This window comes from Heteronotia binoei, chromosome 16 (genome assembly GCF_032191835.1).
Source record: "Heteronotia binoei isolate CCM8104 ecotype False Entrance Well chromosome 16, APGP_CSIRO_Hbin_v1, whole genome shotgun sequence".
NCBI lineage: Eukaryota > Metazoa > Chordata > Lepidosauria > Squamata > Gekkonidae > Heteronotia > Heteronotia binoei.
The window spans coordinates 4,090,519-4,118,443 of record NC_083238.1 but is presented as its reverse complement, the minus strand read 5'-3'; the positions used below and the strand labels follow the sequence as shown (position 1 = coordinate 4,118,443).

General features: G+C 43.3%; 1 protein-coding gene across 1 annotated transcript in view; it reads right to left on the bottom strand.

Moving 5' to 3' along the window:
* The window catches only part of THSD7B (thrombospondin type 1 domain containing 7B), a 713,545-nt gene that overhangs the window by 4,570 nt on the left and 681,050 nt on the right, over positions 1–27,925 (bottom strand). Inside the window, exons 21-26 of the mRNA XM_060257141.1 lie at positions 27,704–27,863; positions 26,113–26,286; positions 25,921–26,016; positions 22,802–22,884; positions 21,925–22,117; positions 4,934–5,021 (exon numbers count right to left, since the gene is read on the bottom strand). Coding sequence (XP_060113124.1) covers positions 4,934–5,021; positions 21,925–22,117; positions 22,802–22,884; positions 25,921–26,016; positions 26,113–26,286; positions 27,704–27,863 — 794 coding nt within the window. The remainder of the gene's footprint in view (positions 1–4,933; positions 5,022–21,924; positions 22,118–22,801; positions 22,885–25,920; positions 26,017–26,112; positions 26,287–27,703; positions 27,864–27,925) is intronic.

Below are 27,925 nucleotides of genomic sequence, written 5' to 3'. Positions count from 1 at the left end.
CAAGACCTTCATGATGGGGTTGGTGGACTGGAGTTCAAAAGCTGAGTATTCTAGAACAAGCACCTTCACCACCTAAATAAGTTTTTCAGAATAGAGTTTCAAGTCCTCTGTTGGTGACAGAGCTGATGGTTCACACAGTGTTCAGGTGATGTCACAGAGGTGTATTTTGAACCTGTCTCTGAACCATGATCCAGAACCTCTCCAGACTCCAAACGTATGGTCTCAGTGGATACATGATGGGAAGGATGGAGGTCCCTACCCCTCTTGCGCTTTGTGGATGGTTGTGACAATTGTGAAGAGGATGACAACTCCTGCTGTTGCCAATCACAGGGTTCCCACTGAGGGGAAAACATAATTAGGAATGGGAACCATGGTTGCTGTTGCATCAGCCACTGCAAAGATTGTGGTTGGGGAGCTTGATGCTTATAACCCATACTGGTTTCATGGTCTGAGAAGAGACCTTGTGGACTTTGTCATCTGGTTGCTGTAGAGGGGAGCTGAACCAGCACTGAGGAGAAGCCCGCTGGGAATGTTCAATTTCTTTTTGTCTTTTATAGATGGTGGTTCCAGTGCTGAGCACACTGGTGCCAATTTATCTATTGGTTCTAATATTGAAGGTGCTGGTACCAAGGCCACTGAGCTTGTGGCTGTTTTTCAGAGTGGACCCATTTTTCGGTGTGTTTTTCTGAGGCTCTCAGTGCCTTTCTCCACAATGCTGCTTTAAGACTGGCAGCTCTACACTCAGGAGCTCTTGAAGAAAAGGCAGCAGCATGCTGGGCATGAGGCCGTATTATGCCATTCACCCAGACAGAGCAAACACAATTTATGGTCACTCTTTGGTGCCATTTTATTTATTATTCATTTATTACTTTAGATTTATAACCTGTCCCCTACACATAGGCTCAGGGCAGGCAACAATAATCCAGGGCTTTTTTTGTTGTAGGAACTCCTTTGCATATTAGGTCACATATTTCTGATGTAACCAATCCTCCAAGAGCTTCCAGGGCTCTTAGTACAGGGCCTACTGTAAACTCCAGGAGGATTGGCTACATCAGGGTTGTGTAGCCTAATATGCAAAGGAGTTCCTGCTACAAAAAAGGCCCTGCAACAATCAATAGATATAATACATAGCTCGAAATTAATCATACTTCTTAAATAAAGCTATCCCACTGGCTCTGGCAATCGATGTGGTGATCTACAGTTGTCACAAAAATCTGAGAAAGAAGTCGCTTGGACAAACTTGTCTTCTCCTTATGGCAGCAAGAAGAGAACTGAGAGAAGTGTGCTTGTCCCACCTCTGTCACATGACCCTTTGGATGGAAAAGGAATTACTGAAGACGGGAAAAGCTCTTTCTTTGTGCTTGGAAGCTCTTTCTCTGTGGCTGGCCAGTGACTGTGCACCCCCCAAGTGTGTCTTAACAGAAACCATGATGATTAACTAGGGCTACCATCAGGATGGCTACATGAAGATTCACACTTTTTAACATAAATCTTGCTTTTCTCTCTCAGGGGAATCCAAAGCAGCTTATTACATTTTTCTCTCCTCCTCCACCTTATCCACACAACAGGTGAGGATGAGAGATTATAAAGGACCCAAAATCACCTGGAAAACTTCAATTGCACAGTGGTGTTTTGAAGCCAGTTGTCCCAGCTCCTAACCACGACACAACTCTGCTCCTCTCATACCCTTCGATCACACTAATGGTTCTTACTATTTCAGCCAAAAGATCACATGAAAACAAATCTCTCAGGATTCCCCAGGGAGATCAGGGATTTTGTTCCTCCTGTTTTCAATCTCCCAGATTAGAATCTTTAATTTTCTATACAATCTTAACATGCTATAATTGGACAACTATGCAATTCTAGAACTGTATCCATTTCTGACTTGAAGAACCATCCTGAGTGACAAAAATCATGTCTGACACATCCCTTTGCCATCAGCCAGGAAGATTAACAAAAGGGCTAGATCCTAACATATGCCTCAATTGATAGAAGGGATTTCCATGAGTGGAAAGGGATTTCCTTGCCCCCTTCGGTTCATTGCAGTACAAGTGATCCCTGAAATCTTGCTCTGGGGAAAAGAGGACCTCTGAAAACAGCATGAGGATTCTTGAGATAGGAGTCTGCAGAGGGAGGGGGAATCTGTGAAAAGCACCCCCTTCTATTATAGTGGGATTTTTTTCTCTACAATCCAATCCTATGTTGTGACAGACAGGCTAAGTTCAGCCTTTCCCTAACAGCAGCCAATGGGATTTGATGGAATGTTGAGGGTGGGAGTTGGACAAAGAGCAGATGAAAAATGACAGCGGTCAGCAAGAGAGATTTTGACAGCTTGGGAGCTGTGGCGAAAGAAGTTCTTTTTCTGACTTGAGTGGAACTGTGTAGAAGAGCTGCTTAGAGCAGGCTGAAAAGAATAAATCTGAAACGAAAAGATTCCAGTTGTAGGAATAGGACTTCAATTCAAAGTTCAATTGAATTGTTACTTATACTTTTCTTTCCTCAGTGATTTGTTTATACCAGGGGTGGCCAACAGTAGCTCTCCAGATGTTTTTTTGCCTACAACTCCCATCAGCCCCAGCCATCAGCCATGATGGCTGGGGCTGATGGGAGTTGTAGGCAAAAAACATCTGGAGAGCTACCGTTGGCCACCCCTGGTTTATACCATAAATAAAAGTTCCTTGTTTTGATTAGCCTGGTGGGCTTCATGTCCAAGGGAAAGTAGCACACAGACGATTTCATACCTCAGTCTGCATACATATATTTCAGGATTTGAATGAATGGTGGCAGCAAGTGATTGGAACAGTGTTTGAGCCCAACCCCAATTTATATGGGGAATGAGAGCTTATTATTAAAGGGGGCTGGGCTGCCTTGTCTGTAGATGTCTCTGGGAGTAAGAGAGGAACCAGAGGCATGAAATGGTAATGACTCTCTAGATTTTAAAAGAAGCAAGAAGGATGGCAAGTGTAATGTCCTGATTTACATATAACCTATAACCTGAATAAGAGAGGTTGTGAAGATGGTAGGCACTCTGTGTGAGTGCAGAAGAGGTTTCACATACAGGAATAATACCCAAAAGTGATAGACAGGCAAACTGGAGAGAAGGACTGACATGATCCTGGACCTAGTGAGGCCTGCAGGACCCAGGGAAGCCTACCTAGGAGTACTTGGGAAAGCCTACATTTCCCAGGATCCCCTCTGTCCCTCTGATTGGGTGGCAAGGTTTTGGAGGGAAACTAGCCCAGAGAGGGGAGGGGCCTGGGAGGAGAACATAAAAGGGCCAAGCCCAGGCAGGGTGTGTTCTTTTCCTAGGAGGCAGAGCTGAGGAAGAGCTGCTGCAAGGAAGAGAGGAAGGGTGAGTAGGCCCAGGTCTGACTGGAACAGTAAGTCCAGACATGTTAGGGCATTTATTTATTTTCCCTTCATCCCGTTTACTGTTTAATGCACCTTGTTTGTTATATTGCACTGACTGATCTTTTAAATAAACCTTTTGTTGTTGGTGTTGTTGTTCACTCTGCTTGGTCCTCACGCCTATTGTTTGGCCTAGGCTTCCCAATCCCCAGGTCCCAGCGGGGGATCCCCTGGTTTTAAAGGCTTCCTCCCTCCCCCAGCCATCTGGCCGGCGGGGAAGCTCCACCCCCACAGCCATTATGCACCTCCAGGAACGATTCCCATAGGGAATGATGGGGAATTGATCCGCGGGTGTCAGGGGCTCTGGAGGGGCTGTTTTTTGAGGTAGAGGTGCCAAATTTTCTGTATAGCATCTAGTGCCTCTCCCCAAAATACCTCCCAAGTTTCAAAAGGATTGGACCAGGGGGTCCATTTTTATGAGCCCCAAAAGAAGGTGCCCCTATCCTTCATTATTTTCTATGGAAGGAAGGCATTCTAAAAGGTGTGCTGTCCCTTTAAATGTGATGGACAGAACTCCCTTGGAGTTCAATTATGCTTGTCACACCCTTGCTCCTGGCTCCACCCCCAAAGTCTCCTGGCTCCACCCCCAAAGTCCCCAGATATTTCTTGAATTGGACTTGGCAACCCTAGTTTGGCCTAAGCTAAAGGAGGCCTGAAGGGCTTGGGAGGGAACTCTGGGCCTTCTCAAGGGAACCCTTAACCCAGAGTGGTGGCAGCCATTGGTAATACCCCTTGAGTTGTGACAAGGATTTTAATTTTTTTATTTGTGTTTAACAAAGATCAAAATATAAGCAAGAGAGAAAAAAATACCTTTGGAACACTAAGAACTCTTGAATATGGTTTAGTATTATCCTATTTTTTATAATTCCAATAAATCACACAGATCATCCAGATTTCCTTCTCTTATTTCATATTGAGAATGCTCCCATTATTAAAGACATAAGTCACAGCTGAATACAAAAAACAGATGTTTTCAGCCATGGGAGCTGATCTGGTGATGGCATCAAACAAAGTTAAAGCTGTATATGTGCACCTCTCTTGTAGTTACATTTTGCTTTTTTGGGTCCCAGATAACTAACAAGCAAGCTAATACTCTGTGCATGCCTTGAGAGGATTAGTAAACTAAAAAGGCTTAGATATAAAATGAAAAAAAAATATTTACAATTTAGTTGTTCCTCATTACATCCAACAGAAGGCACAGAAACCTTGGAGTTTGATCTCTGCGTTTTTAAACAATATTTTTTTAATTTAAATCACCTTGACTGGAATAGCTTCCAAGTAAATGTGTCTAAAGGCCAATTTTACAGGCACCTGTATGATTTCAAGCAACAAAATGGAGCAAGAGAGAAAGAGTCTCCTACATTAGCCTTTGTTTTGAAACTGCAGCCCCTAAAGCTTGAGTCTGTTAAAAGAAATAACCAGAACAAGTAATCTGGAAACTATACATAACATGTACTTCCACCCTAAAATTGTTGCAAAAATCAATGGTAGACAAAGGAAAGGCACAAACACTCAGAATACTTACCAAAGAAGATAAGATGTAAAGATTAAAGAAACTATAATGAAAAACCCGCCTGCTGAAACTCCATAGACCCAGATTTTAAGTTTTCCATCTAAGGCAGATAGATGAAGAAAAAGAGTAAGACAAAATACACATGTGCAGCCTTGTACATAGGTCTAAAATATTCATCATCAAGCATTCAGAAATATCCAGATACCCTGCAAACAACAAAGTGCAACAGTGTAGGCCACTCCTCTGTCTTAGATTATAGGGCAACATAATCACAATTCCCCACTAAATCCAGCTGTGGAAAATGCATCATGGCCAGATGCAGGCCATGAAAAAAAGGCAGTTCTGAATTTGAGGATATTCTGGATTTTTAGTTTTGTGGAGGGAAGTACAGTTTTGATAGCAAAATCCTGCCCACATTTTAGGAAGCATCCGCATTTTCACAGCTGTTTCAGTGCCTCTTATACTGCTCTTGCAATTTAAAGCTTGCTACTTTGAATGACCAAAGGTTTCCAATATGTGGCTCAGGAAAGCCAACATCAAATAAGATTCTAACAGTGCTGCCTTATGGAATACAAATGCAGTATGGCCATGGCTTCAAAGCATTCCAAAAACCTACATTCAGAATGCTTCTTGAGGCAAGAAGGGTAAAGGTGAACTACATTCCTTACAACTGATGATTCATTGGTTAAAAAACAGGTTGCTTACCTGTAACTGATGATATTTGAGTGGTCATCTGTGCATTCACACACTTGGGATTTGTCACCTGCACCAAACCTGACCTTGAAGAACTACAAGAGCTAGCTTCTGGCATTTTTGGCACACTTTTCTCCCTTGTTCTGGGGAGCAGACATCCACTGTGCATGCCTGAAGCTAAGGAGAAATGCCCTCCCTCTCAGTTCCTTCCAACCACCCCGGTAACCACCCTCATCAACTAAAGGAAAGTGAGTGAGAATTGTCAGCAGTGGGGAAGGTTGGGTGTGTGCATAACTGCACAGACGACCACTTGAAGATCTTCAGTTACAGGTAAACAAACTGTTTTATCTTCTTCATGGTTTGTGTGCAGTCCTACACTTGTACTATAACAGATGGCCAATGCTATAACAGATAGATGGTGAGTATAACAAATGGATAGTGGATGCTGGCAATCAGATTTCAATTATTTAAAACCTGGCTTTATGTTTACCTGTTTTAGGCTTACTTGAATGCCTTGTAACAAAAGAGTCAATGGGAAATGGACCTCAACATTGACAGTCCATTGGATGCATCCCACTGAGCTCTGATATTGAGAGCATAGTATGTCACATAAGTTGGGTGTGAGGACCAAATAGCTCCAGCGCAAATGGCTTCCAAGGATACATATCTAAAGAAGTGGAGACAGCTTTCATGGAGTGAGCACACAGCTGTGCAGGTAAGAGTTCTTGCACCAGCTCATAGCACAGAGAAATGGTAGATGTTATTCATTTCGTCAAATGCAGTGTAGAAATCCTGTGGCCCTTTTGAGGGTTGCCATAGGCGATAAATAGATGAGAGTCCTTTTGGAAAGAGTTCTGGCTAGATAAAAAGATAATGCCCTATGAACATCCAGAGTATGCAGAACTCTCAGACCTTCATCAACTGATTCCTGGAGAAAAATGGGAAGGATCATAGGTTGTGATACATGAAAAGAAGAAACCACTTTTGGAAAAGCAAAGGATCGGAGTGCAGGCACAACTTTATCTTTATGAAAGATGGTGTAAAGTGGATGAGAGCAGAATGTACACAGGTCAGTTGCTCTTGGCTGATGTAATTGCAACTGAAAAAGCCATCTCCCACAATAAAAGATGGAGTGGTCAATCGCCAGTGGTTCAAACTGTTTGCCCATTAGTTTAGTGAGAACCAGTGACAAGCTCCAGTCAGGGAAGGTGAAGCATATCCTTGAGGAAAGACTTGGTTATATGATGTGAGAAGATGGTTCTTCCATCCACTTGAATGTTATATGCTGAAACTGCTGCCAGATATACCTTCAGTGATGAGAATCCAAGACCAGAATCACTGAGAGAGATGAGATAAGTGAGAAGGTTGGGGAGTCTTTCTTGGGTCCATTTGTTGATGGGAGGTGTAGGTAAACATTTCCATTTTGCCTGATAGGAATTATGAGTAGTCTGTGAGCATTGGGGAGGACATGTTAGACCTCTGGTGGGAAGGTTAAAGAGACACTCTTCAGGTGGGCAGTCAACTTGAACAGACTTGGGTTGTGGTGCAAGACCTTCTCCTGATGCTCTAAGACAGGGGTGGGGAACCTCCATCCTGAGGGCCGTATGTGGCCCTCGGGGATTGCTGGGCCAAGCCAAGCCATGTGGCAGCCTCCCTGTGGCCTGGCTGGCCAGCGAGAATCGTGGGCCCCAACCGTGCTATGCAGCAGCCTCCCCAGGGCCAGGCAGGGATCACAGGGCCCAGATGTACGTGCGGCAGCCTCCCTGCGGCCTGGCTGACTGGCCAGAATTGCTGCAGGGCCTGGAAAAATTACTGTCACCGTTCAGTTTGCAACTGATTATCCCAGAAGGTGTGGCCTAATATGTTAATGAGTGTGTGCTAATATTAGGGGATGTGGTCTAATATGCTACTGAGTTCCTGCTGGGCTTTTTCTACAAAAAAGTCCTGGACCTATGCATTTGCCTAGGGCGGCGAGCTGGGTGTGTTTGTGTGTGTGCGCCAGATTAGGCTCTCCCCACATGACTTCAAATAGAAAAACAATTATTTGCATTAATTTTACTGGCCTGAATCATTCTCCCTCAGCGGAGCACTGTTTTTTAAGTTGATAATTTTTTATGGCCCGCGAATGATGTTATAAATATCCATATGGTTCTTGGCAGAAAAAAGATTCCCCACCCCTGCTGTAAGAGGAGGTCTGGTACTGGAGGAAAGCAATGTTAGGTGTTGTGAGAAAGTTGCAGCAATCAAGGAAACCAAGGCTGTCTGGGTCACCAGGCTGTCACAAGGATGGTTGTCTTATGATTGGTGACAATTTTCTGAATGGTGCGGGGTATGAGTTTAAAGGGGGGCGGTATGTAAAACAAGGTCCAATTCCATCAATGTAAAAAGACATCTCCAGATGGCCCTTGACTTGCTGAACCCCTGCTGAAGAACCCTAAGGATGGCCAAAAATGTCAAATAATGGGTTGAGGTATGTTGGACTGAGTGACCACTCATGTTCCTCAGATCTGGTCATGCTCAGTACGTCCACATGGGTATTCAGGACCCACAGTACATGAACTGCTGTCAGATGGATAATATGGTCGATACACTGGTGCCAGAAAGCTAGATACTGTCAGCAAAATTTTATTGACACAATCTTGCCCTGCTTGTTTATGTAGTAAACAGTGGCAATGTTGTTGATGGTGACTTGAACATGAAAACCCTGAAGCAACAGAAGAAAGGATTTCAATGCTGGGTGAGTCACAGTTGATATGTAGGTGCCAGTCCACATCTGACCACCACTTGAGCCCTGAGTGCCCCACAATGGGCTACCCAGCCCCACAGCAAGGTGTTCAAGGACAGAATGGACCTTAGGGGTGATAGTTGAAAACAAATTGGCCATTAGAGTCCACAATTTGAGCATAGATGCAACATTGCAAGAAAGAGTGACCATCATTGACTGGGGCTGAAGAAGTGCTTTGAAGTGCTGTTTGAACCATAGTTGGAGTGGCCACAGTTTGGTGATCATGGCCATGAGGCCCAAGAGCCTTTGGAACACCTGATTGAACAGGTGTTGTTATAATCAGCAGGACAAATGCATTAAGAGTGGAGGCTCTGTCTTCTGGGAGATATGCTCATTGCTAAGGAATGTGAATTAGGACACCTATGAATTGTAGGGCTTGAGTGGGCTATAGTCAAGATTTGGAGAGGTGGATGCAAAGCCCTAGATGGGTGAGAAGCCATAGAGTAGTGGAGATGTCCCTTCAAAGTTGTTGAGGGGAGTAAGACACTAACAGCCAGTCCTCTATATAAGGGAAAATCACAGCCACAGGGCCACAGCCACCACTGCCATACACTTCATGAAGACCCTCAGAGCTGTTGACAAACCAAAGAGAAGCACCTGATATTGGTAGTGGTGGGGGTCCCATGGTGAAATGAAGGTAGTGGTGATGCTATGGCCTGATGGTGATGAGAAAGTAGGCATCACAGAATCATAGATTGTTCAATTGATGACAACCAGGCATCTGGGGGGAGGAGTGGGAAGACTGACTGTAGTGTGACCGTATGCACTAATTGAGGTGCCATTGGTCCATGATGGGGCATTTGCCCCTATCTCATTTTGAGACTATGAAGTATCGGGAGTAAAATCCCTGGTGATGTTGGGCCTGGGGTATGGGTTCTATGGCTCCTTTGGAGAGTAGTAAGTGAGGTTCATCTTTGAGGAAATGGGATGTAGGCATTGTCACAAAATGAGATGCTTGGGGCACAGCCTGGAACTCTATGATGTACTCCACCTGGGTGATGGTGAGGACCCGGTGTCTGATGTAATGGACTCCTAGGTTAATGTGTGTATGGGAGGGAAGTTGAGGCAGCTGGCAAAGTCAAAGAGACTGTTTGGTCAGTTGTGTTTGTTTCAGTAGGCTGGGACTTTGGTTGATAGGACTGTTTGCTGGAGGAGGGTTTTCATTGCCAGGTGTCAGATGAGCATGGCAAGTGTTGTCATTTAGGAAAGTTGGACTTCCACTGATAAGACTTAAAGTGGCATTGAGCTGTAAAGTTTCCTTGCCAAGGAAGTCCTGGCAGCCCTCACAATCTGGTGGAGCAGGGTGCTGCATTTGTTTGGCCTCAGTCACAGAATGTACTATAGCAGAGTTGGCAGCAGGGTGTGTGGGGAAGAATTTCAAACCCAATGATTGCATCCAGAACAACAATTGAAATCTTTTGGATGCTGAAGATATGAAAGCAGGCTTGTCCCAAACTTCCTTCAATCCTTCCAGATAGACCAGTAGCATAGGTAGTAGTGTAGCTGGAGGAAGGTCAGACTGGACCAGCTTATGCACAATATCAGTTACTTTAGGAATGTCACAAGTCATTTGGATGCTGAAGCCTCAAGATATTATTTAGATCAGGGGAGAGACTTCTGGGGTTGGAAAATGCCGAGCTGAACTGCTTCTCAGAAGGGGAGCAGGCTGGAACTTCTGTTCGGGGTAGTGGAAGGCAATCTAATGCCTACTGCCTACTTTTCGCTGTCAGAGATCAGTCCAAGATATGCACAGGAAATTTTGAGGAGATTTACCTTGGCTAAAAGGGAGTCCCGGGGGGGACGCCTTTGAGGCTTTGAGGGGCCTCCAGAGATGAGTTGCATTTTCATCATCTGCAGAAGTTTCCAGAGTCATTTATTTGACATAAGCTCGACAGGATCCTAATCTTCTTTGATACTGATAAACATCTAAAGCTATACAAGACCGGTGTTGATCTGGATAACTACAGAAAAGGTACAGATGGCTATCTTTCATTCCGGGATTAATTAAAGTTAAACAAAATAAAATCAGAAATTGAAATCTAGAAAGCTTGGAAGAAGGGGAGAAGGGGTGAAATTTGGACTTTGTAAATTTAAAGGTCAGTGCTAAAAAGTGGAAAGGAATTTATTGTTTTGTCTACTTGCAGTTTTGGAGAAAAAGCCCTGTTGTCATAGATTTGCAGCTCCCACAGCCAACACAGGAAATACGTCAAGCATCGTGAGATCTCTCTACCAGCGAAAACGGGATTTGGTGGCAAGCAAAGCAGGAAGTATCGGATGGAAAAGGGAAATCATTGAAGCAGCCAGCCTACTCTAGGACTATAATATCATAGAAAAACATCGGCGGCCATTGCTAGGAGGCGAAAATTTAAATAAAATTTTTAAAGTGTTCAGGATATTAAAAATTCGTGGAGCCAACAGAGGTGACGATTTTAAGGTAAATACTAATAACCATTTTAGAAGCCTCTAGAGGAAAAAGGAAATGTTTTTTAAAGTGAGGCAGAAAGTTGCGACCCCCATTTTGGAAAAAATAAAAACTTTAAAAATTAATATCTGAGCCCAGGAGGCTCTGAGGACAGCGAAATTAGGCTTATTGAAAAGAGCAAGCCTCACTCTTTTAAATCTAATAGTTGAAATTTAATTTGGTGAGGTCAAAATTTTCAGTGTTTTTACATGTCAGACCACAAGCAAACCCGTGCAAGGACTGCTTCACTGGAGAAAATGCAGGACCAATTAGATGCAATGGAAGCCAGGATAATGAAAGGGATGAAGGAGATGAGAACTGCTTCCAAAAAAGAAATTGTAAAGTCTGTCTGTAACTCTGGCTCAGTCAAAGAGCATTCTGGGTAGAACCAAAGCCTGAGAACAAATTGGTAACATCAATGTGTGAATGTTCCCTGCATATTCCTCCCCCCCTCAGGAATCCCTTTGAAATATCCCTTATATGCAATGTATCTACAGTTTGTTCTTTAGTCTTTTCAATGCTGGCCTAGCCTCAAGTATCAGTATCAATAAAGTAGTTTCTTTGTATCAACAACGACTCGTTATTGAATCTGCCGACTTGACAGAAATAAGAAAAGATATTGAAGAGCTAAAAAAAGATATAGAGGATCTCAGAAATGAGACTGTGGTGACTTCAAAAAAAGTGCAAGAGGTGGAAGGGAGACTGAAAGTACATGATTCTACCTTGTTAAAAATACAAGAAAAAGTGGTAAATCATGACTTCAAATTGATGGAGACCCAGATACGTCTGAGACGAGTACCTTAGGATGAAGAAACTGATTTGAAAGAATATATAATAAAAATAATTGCAGAATTTTTGGAGGAAGATCCTGAAGGGACTATAAACATGTATGACTATATGTACAGAGTGAATTCACTATATGCAAAAAAAAAATAATCTACCAAGAGATGTGGTTATAAGATATATGACAAAAGAAATGGTGGGAAAAAACATGAATAAAAACTTTGAAAAGACATTGATAGTGGGAGGCAGCAGAGTAAGAATTATGAAGGAGTTGCCAAGACAAGTGATCAATGACAGAAGAGCATATAAGAAATTGACAGAAAAATTACGGGACAATGAAATGAGGTACAGATGGATAATACCTGAAGGTTTGAGCTTTGAGCTACAAGGAAAAAGGATTGCAATTACAAATGCACAGGAACTGCGTGGATTTTATGAAGAACATAAAGAATTTGCAAAATGATGGATTACAAATTATTCTCTTGGAATGTAAATGGACTATATTCACCACAAAAAAGAAAGGCAACGTTTCATTGGATTAAAAAGCAAAATTTTAATATAGTTTGTTTACAAGAAGTACATATCAAACAAAAGGATTACAATTTTTTATGGAATAAACACTTGGGACTAGAATTTCATTCATTGGCTGAACAGAAGAAAAGGGGAGTGATTTTTTATATTAAACAAGAATTGGACCCAAAACTAGTGTTTAAAGATAAAGATGGAAGATTTGTAGCAGTAGAAATAATATTAAATGCAAAAAACCATCGTTATTGGGACTGTATGCATCAAATGGAGCAAAGGATGCTTTTTAAAAAGACATTATACAACAATTTGATGAAGTGACATATGATCAAGTTTTGATAATGGGGGACTTTAATGGAACAATTAAGAACACACTGGATAGGTCTGGGGGGGGGGGGGGGAATAATAAGGAAGGAAAATTGCCAAAGTCTTTTTTTGAATTGGTCAAACAGGAAAACTTGGAGGATAGATGGAGGAAATTTAATACTGAAGTGCAGGACTATACCATTTTTTCAGCAAGACATAAAACTTTTTCCGGAATTGACATGTTGTGGGGTCCTAAAGATTTAGGCCTTATAATAAAGAAAATAAAGATTTTACCTAAAATAGGCGCTGATCATAACCCAATAATGTGGATTACAAAGTTGTCTAAAAAGTCGAGAAGATGGAGATTGAATGAAGATTTACTACAGAATAAAGAAATAGTGACATCTCTAGAAAATGAAACTAAAGCTTTCTTCCAAATAAATGATAAAGAAGATATAGAATTTCAGATGGTGTGGGATGCTTATAAAGCAGTAATGAGAGGAATATTGATTACATTAATAAAGGCAAGAGGTCAAAAGAAAAACAGATGCTGGACATTCAAAATGAAATAAAGAAAAAAAAGGGGGAACTGAGAAAAAGGCCAGGGAAAAAGAAAATTATGAGGGAGATTACAATATTACAAACACAAATGAGACATTTGTTAAATAAAGAACTGGAATGGAACCTGAAAAGGTTGCAGCAGAAATCTTTTGAGGGAGCAAATAAACCTGGAAAATATTTGGCCTGGCAACTGAAGAAAAAGAGAGAAAATTATTAATAAAATTGTGGTGGAGGGAAGAGAGGTGGTAGATCAAGAAGGAATAAAAAGAGAATTCTTTAAGTATTATGCCAAATTATTTAAGGGTGTTAAAATAAAGAAAGAAAAGATGGAAGAGTATTTACAAAAGATTAAAATAGCACCCTCAACAGAAAATATGGGGAAAGTCTTGAATGATCCAATTGAAAAAATAGAAATTGAAGCAGCAATTAATGCAATGAAAAATGGAAAAGCACCTGGGTCAGATGGATATACAGCTAAATTTTTTAAAACCTTCAAAGAGGAGATAATTCTGAAACTTCAGAAATTGATGAACATGATAAGAATAAAAGGGAAAATACCAAATACATGGAAGGAAGTTGTTATTTCGTTGATTCCAAAGGAAGATAGAGATGTCACGAATGTAAAAAATTATAGACCAATCTCACTATTAAATAATGACTATAAAATATATACAAGAATCTTGGCAGAACGGCTTAAACAACATTTGACAAATTTTATAAAGGAAGATCAAGAGGGGTTTCTTCTCAAAAGGCAAATAAGAGACAATATTAGAACTGTTGTAAATATTGTAGAATATTATGAAAGACATCCAGAAAAGGAAGTTGCATTATTCTTTGTGGATGCAGAGAAAGCATTTGATAATTTAAATTGAGACTTTATGTTTGCAGTAATGGAGAAAATGGAGTTTGGGGAAAACTTTATAAGGATGATAAAAGCGATATATACTGAACAACGTGCAAGGCTATGTATAAATGCAGATCTTACAGAAGATATGATAATTAGCAAAGGTACAAGACAAGGCTGTCTGCTTTTCCCACTGTTGTTTATAATGACTCTTGAAATCTTACTGATGCAAATCCAAGAAGATAAAGAAATAGAAGGATTAAAAGTAAAAAGATTTACTTACAAATATAGAGCATTTGCAGATGATATAATGTTTATAAATGAAAGTCCCATACAAGTCACACCTTTGTTCTTAGCTAAAATACAAGAATATGGGGAATTGGTGGGACTTTGTATTAATAAAGAAAAATCAAAACTTCTATGTAAAAATATGCAAGGAAATAAACAAAAGGAATTGCAGAGGCTAATGGGTTGTGAAGTTACCTCTAAGGTAAAATATTTGGGTGTGGAGATAACAATGAAGAATATTGATTTGTTCAAAAATAATTATGAGAAGTTATGGCGTAAAATGGATGAAGATATGTTAAAATGGAATAAACTTAATTTTTCATTGCTGGGCAGAATAGCTGCAATTAAAATGAATATTCTACCAAGAATAATGTATTTGTTTCAAACTATCCTGATTGTGAAAGACAGTAAACAATTTAATATATGGCAAAGAAAAATTTCAGAGTTTGTGTGGGCTGGGAAGAAGCCAAGGATTAAAATGAAAATTTTAACAGATGCAAAAGAGAGAGGCAGATTCCAATTACCAGATTTAAAATTATATCATGAAGCAGTTTGTTTAGTGTGGATAAAAGAATGGATGATGCCGTTAAATAAAAAATTCTTAGCGTTGGAAGGTCATGGAAATAAATTTGGCTGGCATGCTTAAATGTATTATGGGGAAAAAAGATGGATGGTTTTTTCTCTCACCATTATATAAGAAATAATTTGCTAAATACATGGATGTAATATAAGAAATATGGAGATGAGAGAAAACCGTTATGGATAGTGCCAGCAGAAGTAATAAAAATAACAGCTGAGACGGGTGAAGAAAAGTGGTTGTCATATAACCAACTATTAAAAATACAAAGTGGCAAAATAGAATTGAAAACTGCTGAAGAGCTGAATAATAAATATGATTGGTTCCAAATGCAACAAATAAAGAGCTTGGTGGATAATGATATTAAAACAGAAGGAATAAGAACAGAGCAAACAGAAATGGAAAAAGTTCTGCTTGGAGACTATGAAAAATTAATTTCAAAACTATACAAATTACTTTTAAAATGGTCTACGGAAGATGAAGTAGTGAAATCTCAAATGATTAAGTGGGCAATTAATGTAAACAAAGAAATACAGATGGAAACTTGGGAATATTTGTGGAAGAACTCTATGAAGCTTTCGACGTGTCATAGTATTAAAGAGAACTGTTTTAAAATGATGTATAGATGGTATATGACTCCTAAAAAGTTGGCAAAGATGAACAATAAGATGGCAGACAGGTGTTGGAAATGTAAAAAACAGGAAGGTTCTTTCTACCATATGTGGTGGACTTGTGAAAGAGCAAAAAAGTATTGGCAGATGATTCAATAAGAAATTTCTAGGATCTTGGGATATGAATTTAAGAAAATTGCAGAGACTTTTCTGTTGGGATTACAAATGGAAAAATTTCCGAAAGAAGATAGAACTATAATTTGGTACTTGCTTTCAGCTGCTAGGACATTATATGCGCAGTTGTGGAAGCAAGAAAAAATACCAGAGAAATGGGATTGGATTGTAAAAGTTATGATATGGAGTGAAATGGACAAATTAACAAGAATTTTAAGAGACTATGGGCATTTTCGCACTGACCTTAATCGGCAGCGACGTCCCTCTTCACCGCGCAGGATCTGCGCGGATTTCGCACCAATTGCTGCGGAGCACCCGGAAGAGCCACAAAGTCCCGCGGCTTATGCGGCGCAAATGGAAACCACCAAAAACCAATTTCCATTTGCGCCGCAAAAGCCACGGGACTTTGCGGCTCTTCCGGGTGCTCCGCAGCAATTGGTGCGAAATCCGCGCAGATCCTGCACGGTGAAGAGGGACGTCGCTGCCGATTAAGGCCAGTGCGAAAACGCCCTATGACTTAAAAGTTTTTAAGATGGAGTGGAAAATGTTCAGAAGATATTTAGAAAAAGAGTGGAAAAAGTTCAGAAGATATGTAGGAAAAGAGTGGAAAATAAAAGGACATTGGACTATTTTTGATAATGATTAAGTCCTAGAAGGAAGCAGAATGTAATTTTTTTTTATTAGTTAAGGGTACCTTTTAATATTAGTATTATAAGTCAATAACACTGGCGGGGATCAAATAACGGGGGGAGGGGTGGTTAGAAAGTAATATATGGGATAGATAAAAAGAAGTTATTAATGATGCAGGAATAAGATGTTGTTACCATATGTTACTAAATAAAAATTGTTTCAACCAAATATATTATTTAGATCAGAGGTGTCAAACTCATTTGTTATTAGGGTTGGATCTGACATAAATGAGACATAAATGAGAACTTGATGGGCTGGGCCATGTTGGGCCAGGCCATGTGTGTACCTATTTAAGATTAAGTAGCGGAGATATAAACTTTTTAAGGGACACAAACTCGATTAAAGATTTTTTTAAAAAAAAAACTTAAAACATGCTTAAAACATTAGCACTTGATTTTAAAAGATACTTTCTTTGTATTTCTCCCATGGGATCCAGGGAACTGGGCAAAGGAAGCTCTGGCTCTTTCCCTCCCCAGGAGACCTGGAGGCAGTGGAGCCTCAACCAATGGAAAAAATAGGTTTGTTCTGTAGCTCCTGTGTGATTGAGCAAGCCTTGCAAAGCAAGCTGAGATGCAGAAGGAAGCAAGAGAGGGGAAGAAGGAAGCAGACAAGAGCCAGTTGCTCATAGGAGCCCTCCAGGGGCCTGATTTGGTCCCCGGGCCACATGTTTTACACCAGTGTTTTACAACCTTTTTGGCCCCAGGGACTGGTCCCAGGGACTAGCCCCAGGGCCGGCAGGGTGGAGGCACCCAATTTGGCCTCCCCACTGCGGTGCCTCCCCCCCTGTTTTTCTCCTCCCTTCTCACCATTTAAAAGCCGGGGAAGGGGCTGTGAAGCGCTTCCCAGGCTGACACCCCCCTGCCAGTCACCTGATCGGTGGGGGAAACCGTGGCAGCAGTGGCAAGCAATCCACTTATTGCTGCAGTTTACCCCGCCAATCAGATGATCGGCTGGAGGGGAGTGTGTGGTCAGCCTCGGAAGCGCTTCACGGTTCCTTCCCTGACTTTTAAATGGTGAAAACGGGGGGGGGGGGGGGGAGGCTGTACAAGAGAGATGGCAAGCCTGTGTGGGAGTGGGGCGGTGAGGCGCAGCCCGGTTGGAAACAGGTCACAGACTGGCCCCTGTTTTACACCCCTGATTTTGATCAATCAGAGGGCAAGAAAGAGCATGGATATGCTGTGTCAGACTCCAGTGATGTATAGATTAGGTCAGGGTTTCCCAAACTTTCCCCCTTTGTGGTCCAGTTATTTTTACACTTCTCCTTTGTGGCCCACTAAAATTTGGGGGTGGAGCCAGGAGACTTTGGGGGTGGAGCCGGGAGACAGGAAATGATATACAAACAAGCCTAAAACTCTTGCAATATTTTGTTTAGGAAAGGTAGGAGAATAGTGGGATTTTGCAATGCAAATTTAAAAATAAAACATTAAGAAAAAGCACAAGGACCACACAGCAGAAAACTAAAAATATAAAATGCTCTCAACCTGGGAAAACATGAAATGGCAGGGCGTTTCAAGCTTCTCCCCCCACCAGGTCTACTCAGATTAGCAATGGCAAGGAAGGAAGGAAGACGGGGAAAGACTGACTGACAGAAAGAGAGAGAGAAGAAAGACAGGGGAAAAGACTGAAGAAAGAAAGGAAGGAAAGGGAGGGAGGGAGACTTGAAAACAAATATAGAAAAAAAAGAGATAGGAAATAGGAAGGAAGGAAAAGGGAGGGAAATAGTGAAAGGAAGGAGGGACAAAAGGAAGAAAGAGAAAAGAAAGGAAAAGAAACAGGATGGGAGCAACTCTCCTTTAAAACTGCTCACTCTCGGTGGGAAATCCGGCAATGGAGCCCTCAGCGCTGGGCTGCGGGGCCTCTAGTCCCCTGGTCGCTCCCCTGCCTTCCCCCGCATCGCGCCTCCCCACCCCCGTTCACACACTTCCTTCTCCCTCCCTTCCCCACCGCAAGCAGGTCAGTTTCATGCTGCGCAAAGCCCTTCTCCCCCCCCAACCCACCGCCCAATCGGTGGGAAATCGGTACAGATCTCATTCTGCGCTGGGCCAAGCCAGCCACAGGTCGAACAGACCGTGGCTGAAAAGGGCGCATGGCTCCTCCCTCCCTGGCACTTCCTTCCCATCCAGGAAGTGCTGGGGAGGGAGGAGCCATGCTTGGCCCAGCGCATAATGAGCTCAGTGCCGATTTCCCACTGATCGGGCGATCCGTCGGGGGGGGGGGGAGGGCTTTGCACAGCATGAAACTGACCTGCCTCCAGTGGGGAAGGGTGGGAGGCGGAGGTGCAGAGGGGCATGGCCTAGGGGAGGGAGGCGCAATGCGGGGGAAGGCCAGGGGGCTGGAGGCCCTGCGGCCCGGCATTGAGGGCTCCATGGACTGGTGCCGGGTCGCGACCTTGCCTTTGGGAAATGCCAGATTAGGTCATCAGTCACCCTCTGAGTCCAAACCCTCAGAACCATTGGCTGATGGTTCTGATGCAGAAGTATGAATATCCAACACATCAGTCAGGACAGTAGAGCTGGATCAGTATGCTGTGCATGTAGGCAGTGCCAGCCCCAGGGTACATGGCTCCCCAGGCAGGCTACCTGCCTGCCACCGCTGCCCCCTGCCCGCTCTCCGCAGCATCTCAATGCAGTGCCGTGCTCTGTCGCCCCCTCCCCCGGTGCGATTAGAGAAGTGCAGTGATTAGGCTCAGCCCTACCCACTTCTCAAGGGCCCGGGCTTCTTCTAAGCTGTTTGATGAGCACGCTTCTCCCCTCACTTCCAGAACCGGAAGTGAGGGAGGAGCGAAACTCCTCCAGGTGCTCTTCAAACAATTTAGTGAGGGAGTGGGGAAATCTGCCGTGGCCCTGGACAGGATGTATCTAATTATAGCTTGCAGCTTTGTATTTATATTCTCTCATTACTATATCAGTGTTATTGTGGTTATAGCTGTTATTGTGGTTATAGGAAGTGAGGGAGGAGCGAAACTCCTCCAGGTGCTCTTCAAACAATTTAGAAGTAGCCCGGGTCCTTGCGAAGTGGGTAGGGCCGAGCCTTGTTGCTCCTCTGATCACGTGGGGGGCGCAGTGCTGTGCTGGGGATGGGAAGAGGGGGCGCGTGGTGGAGGGGGGCAGCAGTGAGGGGAGAGACAAACAGGCAATTGTCTTGTGCGGGGGGAAGATGTGTCACAAGTAGTGATGATGAGGAAAGGGGGACCTGGAGTTGGAGGAGTAATTCTAGTGGGCAGGATCCTAACGGTCCCTATGGTAGGATGGAGACCTGGAGCCTCAAGCACAATGGTAGTGTATACTCAAGGAGCAGGACTAACTGTATGGCATGGTTGGTATGCTGAGGGAGTATGTTTCATAGGCAAGAATTACAGTCGTCTTCCCATTGCACAGGCTTGGATTTGAGGATGTTCAAATGAGACATAGCTGCAGATTGAAAGGGACTTTGATAGCACATGAAAGACCTGGCCTGTAGGCAGTTGAGTGTGTGCCACTTCAAAAATGGTGGCAGGTTCTTAAGCTGCAATCTGTGATATAGGAACAGCTTCCACCAAAATCAGTGTAGATGTAGGAATAATAATCAGGATTGGTGGTGCAGCTGGTGTTGAAGTCAGTGTCAATCCTGGTTGTGGTTTCTCCAATTGTTTTTGGTTTCAGGGTGTCTGAAGACAAACCCAACTCTCACTCCAATGTTTTGTCAGTTTTATGCTTCTTAGTAAGGGAAGCAGAAGAAGCTCCCAACATGGTTGAATCTCCCCTCAGAGATGGGGAAGGCAGCAAAGTCCTTGAGGTAGATGCCTGTGACATGGCTGGGCAAAGAAAGGCCTCCATCAGATGACTTCACCAGTGGGCAGCCCTGTTTTTTCTGGCTTGCTTGGTGACATTACTGCAGTGGGTGCAGGAGTTGACTTTATGGGCAAGACAAAATAAACAGAGAGAAGAGCCATCCATCAAAGGAAGCTTCACTCTACAATTATAGCACTTTTTGAAGAAAGTTGTCTCTTCCATGTGCCATGCCAGGGAGATGGGGGCAGGGGAAGGGTTAGAGAAAGTTGGAAGAAAAATAGAATTCAAAATATCTTGTTTTGTTTTGTTGTAGATAGTGTGGAGTCCATATGATATGGGAGAAGACTAAAGAGACTGATGAGGAGAAGAGGCTGAGGCAGCTTGAGAGAGGGTCACAATGAAGTGTTAATGACGTGGCAGTCAAGAAGGAACTGAGTGGGTGGGCACTTTCTCCTCAGCTCCAGGCATGTGCAATGGAAACCTGCTCCTCAGACTGAAGGATAAAAGTGTGCCAAAATGTCAGAGGCTATCTCTTGTAATTCTGAAGGTTTGTGAGAAGTGGTCCAAAGGCCACTTGCTTAACAGTCAGGGTTCCTACATGGATTTCTTATCAAGTAAATTTCAATAGGGTGAGGCACAGGCATCTAAAGAGAGCTCTCAACCTGGCCTGTGATTTGCCTAATCCAGTGCTACAAAGAACATATTTACTTCCAGGCAAAGCCATGCTTTTTTTAATACTACCTGAATAGTAACAGTGTGTCTATAAATGGTTTTGGCTAGCTGTGTTATATGTGAGTGCTCTAATCTAGAAAAGGCCAGCCAACACAGAGAAACTGTTTTCTGGATGAAGAGTAACACAATGTTTTGCTATATTTGTATCAAATTGCATTCAACAAACACAGTGGGCGTTTTCGCACTCACCTTAATCAGCAGCAACGCCCCTCTTCACCGTGCAGGATCTGCGCAGATTTCGCACTAATTGCCGCGGAGCACCCGGAAGAGCCGGAAAGTCCCGGCGCTTTTGCGGCGCAAACGGAAACTGGTTTTGGGCGGTTTCTGTTTGCGCCGCAAAAGCGCCGGGACTTTCCGGCTCTTCCGGGTGCTCCGCGGCAATTAGTGCGAAATCCGCGCAGATCCTGCGCGGTGAAGAGGGGGTCGCTGCTGATTAAGGTGAGTGCAAAAACGCCCAGTGTGAATACACACGCAACTGAGTAGACAATCAAATGGCCAGCATCAGCAACTTGTTAACTAAGGAGAGAGGAATGCTATATTGAATCCAAAAGCCCATCTCCCCCTACCAGCATAATACTATCCTTATGAAGCTGCCTTGTATCAGATCAGAACCGTCCACGCTGACTGGCAATGGCTGCCTTGGTCAGAAAAGTGTCTTTCTCAGGCCTGCTACCTGCAACCTTCTGCATGTGGATCAAATGCTCTGCCAGAGAGCTATAGATCCTCCCTTGGGTCTCATGGTGAGAATCACAGACTGAAGGCCGTAGGCACACAGCTTTTGGCAGCTCACCAGAATGGAACCAATACATTTAATAACATTACAGGGATGGGCAGCTACAATTAATTACAACTGCATAGATTTCACAGATATTTCAGGACGTATCATTCTGAAGTTTGGACCTCAAATTTTTGCTCAAATCTTTGCTCTAGCAACAATAAATGCATCTTTACGAGTGACAGATGTAATGCTTGTAAAACCATCTTTAGCTGCAACCCAATACAACAATCTCAGTCATTCAATACAGTGATTATTTTGCAAAATATTGTTGGACCTTATTTGGACTTATTTAATTAGGATATGTTGGAAAATGAGAGTTTGGGCATTTTCCCATGTGGTTTCCGATTATATGATCTAATGAGCATGACTTTCTTTTACAACATTTAAGGAAATCCCACCAGATCTCCTTCTCCTGCTCATCTTACCTGTGTTAAAAGGCTGAATAGACCATCCTTTGAAAATGTCATGCATCTTAGAGTTGATAGGGTTATTTTTTGCAGAATTTGTTTTAACATCAGCTTTTTTATCTTCTAAGCCTGGTATCTTCATGCAGTAATCCAGGAATCCATCTGATCTCATTATTTCAGTATAGCCCCTCTCACAACCACAGACTCCACTCTAGTTAACAAAAATGCATGTGATAGTGAAAACAGTTTGTTCGAACTGTATGAGAGAAACTCATTACAAAAGCGGTGTCTACTGCAAGGCTTGCTGGTTTTCCACAGATTAACCTAACCCCAAATGATATATTTATTTGTTTGGATTTTAAGCTCAATTCCTCCTAAGTATTTAGGACAGGTGGTAGTATTTCTACAGACTGAAAAACAGTGTCTGATTCATACTAGGCACAATAAAGCAATAGGTGGTCTTTTTGTTTTCCACCCTGTTCACATAAAAGCATTACAACAGAATGTGCTGAAAATAAGATCAGTCTTGTAGAAAAATCACTGAAACCCCAGCAACAACAGCTTCTGGACCATGTTGCCATGGTCATAAACCATTTTACTTGATTATGTTACAAACTGAATTAAGCAAACAGATATGAGAAGAACATGAGTCACTATTCTTCATAAACACAGCTAGAATTTGACAAAATATCCCATGGTTCTCCATCCACTTTTACATACATTCTTTCCCCAAAGTTCTGGCTAAACAACAAATCAAAAATCTGATGTCTCCTCTAGCTGGTGTCTTATACATATCAAGCTACATACAGATCTCTGCATTGGAAAGCTTTTTTTAACCCTAAAAATTTATTAGCCTCCAAAATGCTGATTATGTAAATTGCACTGTATGGATTACCTGTGTGCAGAAAGAGAAAGGTTTTCTGCAGGCCGGGCTGCAATGTCTAGTCGTCGCTGGCTGCATCTGAATAGAACAACCACCTAGAAGAGAAATCGTCAGGATAAATTATTTTTTAAAAATTCAAAATGGGGCAGGAATATCTGAAGAGATATTGCCATAATGTGGTATTTACTTCCTCTGTGAAAAATGATAGATTCATTGCACTCCCAAGCTACCTGAATAAGGGGAAATTTTAGCATCCGTAACTGAACCAGAAAATGCACCCCTCTGGCATGGACTGTCTTTACACAATCTCTAAGTGCACACATCCTATATATATAAAAGGCAAGCCATGTTCCCAATGACTCACCTCGCCTCACATTAGCCGCTGGGGAACTGGCCCGTTCTCACCAACCCAGTGTGCTCCAACCAGCTGCAAGTGTGTGGGCATTTAGTCTGTCTTCCACTCTGGGACCAGCAGCCTCTCCACATATTGCTCCGTTCCCTCAATGACCAAACCACCACCTTGACTCATGACCCTGAAGTGCTCTGACAGGTGGCAAGCAGGTTAGCGTTTACTTTGTCCATCGTTCTGGAGTCACCTGCCTCTCGGCTCTGCACTCTTGCTGACCAAACTATCACCTCAACTTGTGATCCCAACATCTTCCACCCAGAGTGTGAGTGGGTGTCTGCTTGCTCTATCTACTGCTCTTGGGCCACTTGCCTTTCCAAGCATGGCTCCACCCCCTCCTGGGCTCACAGTCACCTCCACCTGCAACCTGGCACCACCTGTTCCCCTCTCCCTCAACTGCCACCACAGCAGCTACCTGCTGAGGCAACCCAGGCTTCATTTCCCTGCCCCAGTCCACCAGCAAGGGGAGAGGCAGCCAACAGGAACTGGTGCCACCCATCCCCTCTCCCTCAACTCCCACTGTGACTGCCGCCATATGAGATTTCCCACCATAGTGCCCCCACTGCAAGAGAAGTAGTTGCATGCAGTGAAGACCTCCCATTTGTGGCACTGGAGGCTGGCTGGGATGGCAACGGCGACTGCAACTGAGACAGCTCCTGAAGCCTCTGCTGCCTACCTTCTCTCTTAAATAAAGGGTGGGCTGGGGGAAGACAGCAAAGGAGAGCCGAGTAAGTGAATGCCAAGGGTGGGGGGGGAGTGAATGCTAATGGATAGGGGGTGGGAAGTCAGCCGGGATGGATGGAATGAATGCCAAGGGTTGGGGTGAGTGGGAAGACAGCAAGGTTGTGAGGGAGGGAATGCCAAGGGGTGGGGTAGTCAAGAAGCAGAGGTGGTTGGTGGTTGTTGGGAATCAGCAAGGGTGGGTGGGAGTGAATGCAAAGGGTTGGTGGTGGGAAGACAGCAAGGGTGGGGGGCACTAGCCCACAGCCCCTTTGTAGAGCCTGTTATATTTCTTCCAACCATGGGCCTTATTCCTAGTCAAAATATAATATGTGAATTATACGTTTCATACAGGTATAACCGTCAGAGACCTGGGATTAGCTGCAAGCTCCCTAACAGAGGATATACTTTCTGGTAAACCTAGGTTTATGATTCCCCACTCCTCCACATGAAGCCTACTGGGTAACCTTGGACATGCCACATTTCTCTCAGAACTCTCTCAGCCCCACCTACCTCACAAGGTGACTATTGTGGGGAGAGGAAGGGAAAGCTTTGAGGCTCCTTAGAGCAGAGAAACTCAGGGTGTAAAAACCAACACTTTCAGACTCCAGGTGGCAGCTGGAGCTCTCCTGGGATTACAACTGATCTTCAGGCAACAGAGATCAGTTCCCCTGGAGAAAATGGCTGCTCTGGAAGGTGGACTCTATGGCATTACACTCCATTGAAGACCTCCCCTCCCCAAGCCCTGCCCTACTCGGCTCCACTCCAGAAATCTCCAGATATTTCCCAACATGGACCTGGCAACCTATTTGTAGTCTATGTGGATGGACTAATTTATGCTGTAGCTGCTCAGTGGGGGCTGCTGGTAAGTGTAAACCAATGTATAGTTTTGCAGGAGTTGGTGGTAACATTTGCTTTGCTGGCAGCTTTTGCTCTGCTGTGTACCTGTACTCTCATTGTGACACACTAAGGAAGATTGCAAAATTTAACTAGATCAGATTTCACAGTTGAAACAGGATCCCTGATCCCCTTCACAGTTTATCAGATAAAATCTAATTCTAAAAGACTTCGACAAGAAGCCCAGCCAAGTTCAGATCTGACACACTATCCTGGCACTAACAGATTGTTCTGTAAGTGTTTGGATCAGTTCTCTGGGACTGAATCCAGGAATTTAGTCTCTACCAGGAATGCTTCCAAGAGCACAGAAATGCACCTCTTTGGCACATAGCAATCTCCAAATGCCAGATCCAATTTCAAAGCCCAGAAGTATGAAGCCCGAAGTATTAGGCTCCATGCACTAAAGAGATGGAAGCCCAGAAGTATGAACTTTTGTGCTTTCATCTCTTTAGTGAGTGGAGCCTAATTGTATTTATATATTTAGTATATGTTTGTCCTGCTCCTTCCTCCAAGGTGTTCAGGGTGGTATATGTTATTCTCCTCCTTTCTTTTATTCTCACAACAAACCTGTGATGTAGGTAAGGATGACAGAGAATGACTGGCCCAAGATAGAGTAAGGATTTGAACTGGGTCGCCAGATTTTAGGGCGCTCTAACCATGATGTGATGCTGGTCTCAAGCACTGCCCTCTAGTGTCTGCAGTGTTCCCTTACCAGAGCAAGGAGACAAAAATGGGTAAAAAGACTGGGGGGAGAAAGTGGTGAATTCCTGGGGATGTTCTCCATAAAAAAGATCTTTGGATTAAATTCCCAGGAGTAGAGAAGGACTGAAGGATACATGGGACAGAACTGCAGTAATCTGCCCATCCCTATCCAACAGCATGTCTTTTACAGTGTGGGTAGATCTCAGTATATGGTGGATATAGTTCTACTGGCAGCAGATAGTTGGAGCTGATGGATTCTGAGTTCTTCCTAATGCTGATTCTAGGACATGTCCCCACACATCTGGAAGACAGTACATAGAAATGTCCTCTGTTGTTCAAAAAGATAAAGGGTGCAGTTTGAGTTCCAGTTTTTGCACAATTTTACAGGGCTGTGCAGCAGATGTACCTGTGACATTCACTCCATCGGAACGCTGGCACCACACCGTGCGCTCATTGTCTTGCCACAGGCTTGCTTTCCACACATAGTTATAGCACTTCCCTCCTATAACACAAACAAGTCAACAGCAATCAGTTTGCAAGGCAGTGCAGAAGGGGACTTCTCTAGGAGACAGAGAAAAACCAAAGGCTGTTCCCCTACCAGAGCAAGGCCGTGTCTCTAACTCCTGTTCAGGGCAACTATCTCGGTTTTCAAAAGACTGAATTACAAATGTTCTTGACCGAGACTGGCGACCTATAGTCTCAAAGCTCCTTCCATCAATGCATGTTAATTCACAAGAGCTCCACTCTGACCATTCTGTCAAATGACAATCACCTGCAGGTAAGAAGAAAGGGCAAAATAATGAACAAAGGGTATGGGTGAACAAACATCCTCTTTGCACATTACTGGATGGGCAAAATTGCATCTCTCTCTCTCTCTCCCAACACAGTTCAGAATTACTCCATGTAAATTCACTGGGATTAAATCATGTAGAAATCTACTATGGGGGACCTGTAAAAAATTTGCAGGGGTGGGGACATTCCATCTCCACTTTTCCCTACATTCTCCTGCAGCTTCTTCCTGCCTGCCTCCCACCACTGCCTCTCTTCCCCTGACCCGTCCATCCTCCTCCCTTTTGTCCCTCCTGCTTTTCCTGTTCTTGTCTTGCCTTTCCACCCACTCACAGGGCTGCTGATTCCCTCCTGGTAGCAGTGCCTCGTCACCCTTCATACAATCTCCTGTCTCCTCCACCACCCACACAGTCTCTGTCTCTCTCATTGGCAATGGCAGTGTTGGTTTCTCCCACCTGCCTTCCTGCCCAGCTTGTGTGGCATTCGTGCATCCTTGCCCTTGCTACTACCTTTGCCTGTTTATGAAGTTGCTCAGCATTCCTCAAAGTGGCCAAGATCTCATGATGTAGAATTGAGAGCTGTTGATTTTCAAGCCCTGTAGGGTAAGGGTTTTATACTTAAATAAATGTCCCCTAACTATTTTCCCCAATCTTTGGATTTTTGTGTAAATTCAATGACTGTCGCAGAGTTGTAGCTTTCTGTAGATGTCCTTATTTTGTGGGTTTTTCTCTCTTTTCTCCTCTGCATCTGAATATACATTGATTTAATATAATGGAGATCTAATTTGTGGAGGTTTTACAGGTGCACCATAAAATTGAACGATCTACAATAAAAAGGTTATATGCAAAAGAAAGAAGCTTTTCTTTGGCTAAAAAAGACTGGTATCCAAATGTAGTAAATCGTGTTGAACTCATTGTGACTTATCATTGAAGGCCAAAACAAATTCATAATCAGATCTTTCCAGTATTTTAATAGCTGCCAGCGGAGGGTCTTAATCAGACAGATCAAGACAACAGTGCAGTATGGTGGGGGGGGGGGGGGAGGGTTAAGCCTTCCACCTTCAGCCATATTTTTGCCAATAAAAACCAACTTTCCTCCCCATACTGTAAGCAGTGGAAAGAAAAAGAGATGGACAAAGGCTTTTTTCCCATTAGAAAACCCTTCTCTCACACACCATGGTTCTGATCACAATCAGGAGACCCCATATTATCCTCCCAAAAAGTGGGAACATATTTTTCAGCATCATGCCTGTTTGGAACCCAAATCACCTTATTTCTGATAAGCTTGTAAACATGCATAAGACAGTCTATAATGGTTCAAAATATAGTGTAATGGCTATAGTAGCATCTGTACAGAATATGACTACAGAAAGCTCTGTATGTGCTGTCACAAGGAATTACCTGGGCAAGGCACAGAACACGGAAGCTGCAACACACTGTCTTTAGATGGAAGCTCTCCACATAATGCACTTTCCACCTGTTTAGATACTGCTGATAAAGAGCCATCATGGACCATGCACATGAGATGCCGCACTTGGATTCCATCCCCACACTGTCCACCCTAGGAGAAACAACAGAGGTTGATCGTACTAAAATAGCACTTAGAACATTAATAATAAATGC